This window comes from Cariama cristata, unplaced genomic scaffold (assembly GCF_000690535.1).
Source record: "Cariama cristata isolate BGI_N322 unplaced genomic scaffold, ASM69053v1 C11493842, whole genome shotgun sequence".
In the NCBI taxonomy this organism is placed as follows: domain Eukaryota; kingdom Metazoa; phylum Chordata; class Aves; order Cariamiformes; family Cariamidae; genus Cariama; species Cariama cristata.
The window spans coordinates 1-4,411 of NW_009646078.1; the positions used below are offsets into that span (position 1 = coordinate 1).

The window sequence follows — 4,411 nt, forward strand, 5'->3', positions numbered from 1 at the left end:
AGGAGATCAGATCCCAGCAAGAAGAGATAGGGACAGAGTTAGAAGATGAAAAAAGAGCTCTTCAGGAAGATCTCCAATGTGTTCAGCAGACTGTGACAAAGAAGGATGAAGAGATCAAGAACCAGAGAGAGAGAGTCAAGTATTTAGAGAAGACTCTGACAGGGAGAGAAGAAGAGCTTAGGAGGCAGAGTGAGCTCTTGAAACAATTAGCATCAGCTTTGCGATGGAAAGATGACAGGCAGACCCTAAAGAAACAAATCCAGAAACTCCAAAACTGGGAGGAAGAGGAAGCAGAGAAGAGGAAAGTTCTGCAGGAGAGAGACTGTCTCTTGCAAAGGCAGAAGGAGCTGACCCGACAACTGGAAGATGAGAGGAAAGCAAAGGGGGAAGAATTGGAGTGTGTGACTGCGATGTTGAAGCAGACGGAAAGCAGAGAAATGGAATGGAAAGAGAAGGCACAGGCACTGACTGTTGCCCTTACCAGGAGTGAAATGGCCAACGGGACTGTGAGGGAAGAAATAGCCGTCCTGCAGAGTATGGTTTCAGAGAGGGACAAGGACCGATTTCATCTTCAGGTAGGCATTGTGATTGATGATCGGTCAACTAAAATGTCTACAAAGGATTCTAAAGGTGTTTCCTACAAAGACATAGGGATATATGTTCCCCTAAATATATGTCCTGCTTGGCCAAAGAAACCAGGATTGCAGCCAGCAGGCTTGCCTGTCTATATACCTCTGGCCAGAGACCATTCACCTGCTAGAATGTTTTCTGTCCAGCCCAGAACTACTGAAAGAACCACAGAGCTTGCGTTAATTTTAACTCAAGTCCCAAAGGTGGGGGTGGGTAATTGGTTCTCTCCTGTCTAGGCAAGCTCAGCCAGCGTGTCATGGTTAGGATTTGGCAGGGAAAGGAAAGGGCACAGTTGACCAGACTGATGTAATCAACTTAGTAGGATTTTATAACGATGGCTGAACAGCAGCTACACTGATGGTGCTTAGAGGATGCTTTTAGAGATGTAGATTTCTGAGGTACAGCTTTTCCAGTGTATTAAAAAGAATGGAATACCAGCTGTTGGCTGATCAGGTTAAAGGCTTCATTGCCCATTCAGGATGTACTTGTGCCGCAGTCCAAAAAAGCACAAAGGCAAATTTGTGTGGCTTTCACCAAGGTGATCTGACTCGGGTACTGCTAGTGGAAGAGCTGCAACAGTCTGTGCTGCAAACTTGCCTGCGACTCTGCCAGTACTTTTAGCATTACGTTAGTATACAGGCCTATAAAAAAAAGCTACTAAGAAAATACTATATTTATACATTTCTACATTACTTGAGAAATATTACTACCAGCCTGACCAGGATGATGACAGGTATTGTGATCTGTTGATGGGAAGCAGAGAAGTGACAAGGGCAGGAAACATGAAAACAATTGGAGATTTCAGTTGCATCCCTCCGGATAAGGCATGCAACAGCATTAGATCAGGTAACGCAGTTGCATCCATATAGATCGGTATAGTGCTGATATCAAGACTATATTTTTAGATGCTGTCAGAGATTGCTTCAGGGAGCAGTTCATCAAGAAACCCATGAGAGGGAAGGTGGCTCTTGGCCAGGTTCACAGCAGTACACAGGGCTTGCTTGATAATGTGATTTATTTTTTTCCAAAGAGCAGTTCTATAATGATGAGGTAACAGGGAAAGGGAATAGAGACCAAAACTGTAGTATTTTATCACTGCAAAAATACATGCTTCACCCACATCTTGGGTGTTGTTTGGTTGTCCAAGGACAGGGAGTGGAACCATAGACAGAATACACAGAGAAGGTCAAAGAGGATGACCAGAGATGTTAAATAGCTTCCCTAAGAGGAAGATGTAAATGTGGAAGTCGTCATGGTGGACAAGAAATGGCTCAGCAAGAGGGATCTGGAAAGACTACAGACCTTTGTAGAGCCATGAAGTGGCTGAATAGGAAAGGAATGTTTGCAGTCTCACTCTAGACCAGAATGGACAACACTGAACAAAAGTAGCAGGAAGCATGTCCAGAACAAACAAGTCCATTTCTCGAAGGTGATCTGGAGGAAGGGCCCCAGGACAAGAGGGTGTTGTTTGGGCCTGTGGAGCAGGAGGAAAAGCACTTAGGGACTTAGCACTGTGCATTCCTGAGTCCGGTCACGCTCCCCAACTTGATTCTGGCCCTCGTAACCGTTCTGTGGCACCAGCTCACACAATCTCCTCTCTGAATACCCAGCAGGCTACTGCAGAAGGGGAGCAGCGATCCTGGCTCTCGGAGAAGAGAATCCTGTCCCAGCGGCTGGATCGTCTGCAGCGAGCAGTTGCAAGGCTGGAACTTGAGAAAGAGGAGCTGAAGCAACTCAATGCTGAGCTCAGGAGGATGCTTGAGCAGGTAAACCAGGCTTTCGCTGCCTCTGCAAAGCCTCACGGTCCTCTGGAACACAGCCCGTTTCCACAGACAGCACTTTGGAGTCCTCTGCTTGTTTCTTTCCATCTCTCACTTTCCCCTGCGGACACACACTTGCGTGTTTTCTCTCTTTTCTGGCCCCCCATTGCCTTCACCAATGCACGTTTCCTCTGGTACCTCCCTTCTTGCCCCAGTGTCCCCATACACACACATTTGACCCTCTTGTGTCAGGATCTGTTTCCTCTTGCTCTTTCTTTTCCGTAGTCTACTTGGAGGGCTTTTTGCCCCCAGTGTTCTCGGGTGCAATCAGTGGTCTCTGAGCAGACATCTCTTTGCCATGATGTCTAGAGGTCCTTTTGCTCTGTGTTTGATGGCAGGTTTCTGTGACCCTTTCTCCTATCCAACGTGCAGGTGGAACGTGAACGGAGGAGACTGAAGAGGTATTGTAGTGGTCGGTCGCTGCCAGACGCCTGCGCGTTTCCTCTCTCTGACCAGCACAAGATGCCTGCTTCTGGAGAGGTGAGAACAGAATCTTCCTTGGTGGCAGGAGGGTCCGGCCATACGGAGGAACGATGGCAAATCCCAGTGGTAGCAGCCCCCCGGTATAGACCCAACAGAAGTTGAATGTAGACCCTGGCCCTGGCCAGACTGGAGACTAAAAAGAAATCCTTGTATTTCCTTCACAGGAGGAGCCTCACGCTTGCTGCAGTCGTCGATTAGCTGAGTTCCAGAACCAGGTGAGGAGTAGGAAAGCTCTCATCAAAAGCAGCTGTGGCTGCACTGCTGTACAGCCTGGACTTTGCAGGATGCTGTCAGGAAGTGAGGACGCCGGGCAGTGTCAGTCAGACAGAGCCGTTGGCCACAGCCAAACAACATCATTCACCTCGGTCTGGTCTTGGACTTGCCTAGAGGTCAGGCAGGGTGGGAGAGGGATTGCAGGAAATTCGGAGAAGTGGAACTCGCCAGAAGATGGAGATTATTCTAAGGATGTTCCCCTTGAGTCTTCCTCATCTTGTGGACTGTTTCCATTTTCCCCTGACTCTGTTAACAGCGGAGCTCGCGTCGTATCAGAGCTCCAGGGATCTGAGGCAGTGCCAGAGCTTGCAGCCTTCAGGCAATCGTTAGTCTCCTATAGGTGTTCTGTGCTGAGTCAGAGACCTAAGGCCTGTAGGGACACTTGTTTTAGCAGTGTAAGAATGTACATTCCAGCTCCTGAGCTCCCAAGCCCAGTTTCAGAAAGGTGCCCCTATTATTTCAGAGAGAAGGTCAGATCTGTCCCTCTCTTCAGTGGCGGTGCTCCCTAGCCCATGCATCTTGTTTGCTGTCAAGGCCCTTTGACGTCTTGCTTTCCGGGAGCATCTCCTGCGCTCCGGAGCAGGCAGAGGGCAACAGGCCAGAGCTGCTGTGGCTGCACGGCCCCGCACACCTAACAGGAGGGGACAGCAGCTGGGTCTCTCCCGCCAAAAAGCCCAGCAGGCACAACCCCGTCTTGCCACGGAATAACGGACTTGGAGGCTTTTCAAGGCTCATTTCCCTTCCCCGGGCTTTGTTCCTCAAATTATGCTCTGCTCATTTGTGAAATGCTCTAAAGTTAGGAAAAGTGAGAGTTTGCTCCCTTTTCACCTACTAGCTGTCAAGTTTTTAAACCAGCTCAGAACAGAACAGTTCTTCACTACCCTGTGTAACCAGTAGCTCTCCTGCTGAGGAAGAAGCTTGTAGAGAGAAAGTGGCAGTAGCACAAATTCCTCTCTTGAAAAAAAGAGTTGGGTTACTAAATCCTGTAGGAACCTCTGTCTTTAATATATGTGTAAGTTCTTGGTGTTGGACGTGTGAATGGTATGGCAGCAAGAAAGTGGGAATTGTTGATAATGTGAGCTGAGTTCAGGGTGACTCGGGGAACCTGTGACTTCCCATTCCAGAAGGACAAAGCGTTTGTCAGGGCTGGAGTTAGAGGGTGCGTCTTCCCTGCCAGCCGGTACCGTGGAGCTGCGGCTGGTCCC

The 4,411-nt window shown here is 48.8% G+C and overlaps 1 protein-coding gene across 1 annotated transcript; it reads left to right on the forward strand.

The window, feature by feature from the left end:
• Positions 1 to 42: 42 nt before the first annotated feature.
• LOC104168221 (centrosome-associated protein CEP250-like) lies at positions 43 to 2,930 on the forward strand (the record flags this gene model as incomplete). Its single annotated transcript, XM_009708735.1, has 3 exons — positions 43 to 575; positions 2,241 to 2,396; positions 2,823 to 2,930. Coding segments are annotated over 3 exons (797 nt in total), but the record flags the coding sequence as incomplete, so codon positions are not given.
• Positions 2,931 to 4,411: the final 1,481 nt, after the last annotated feature.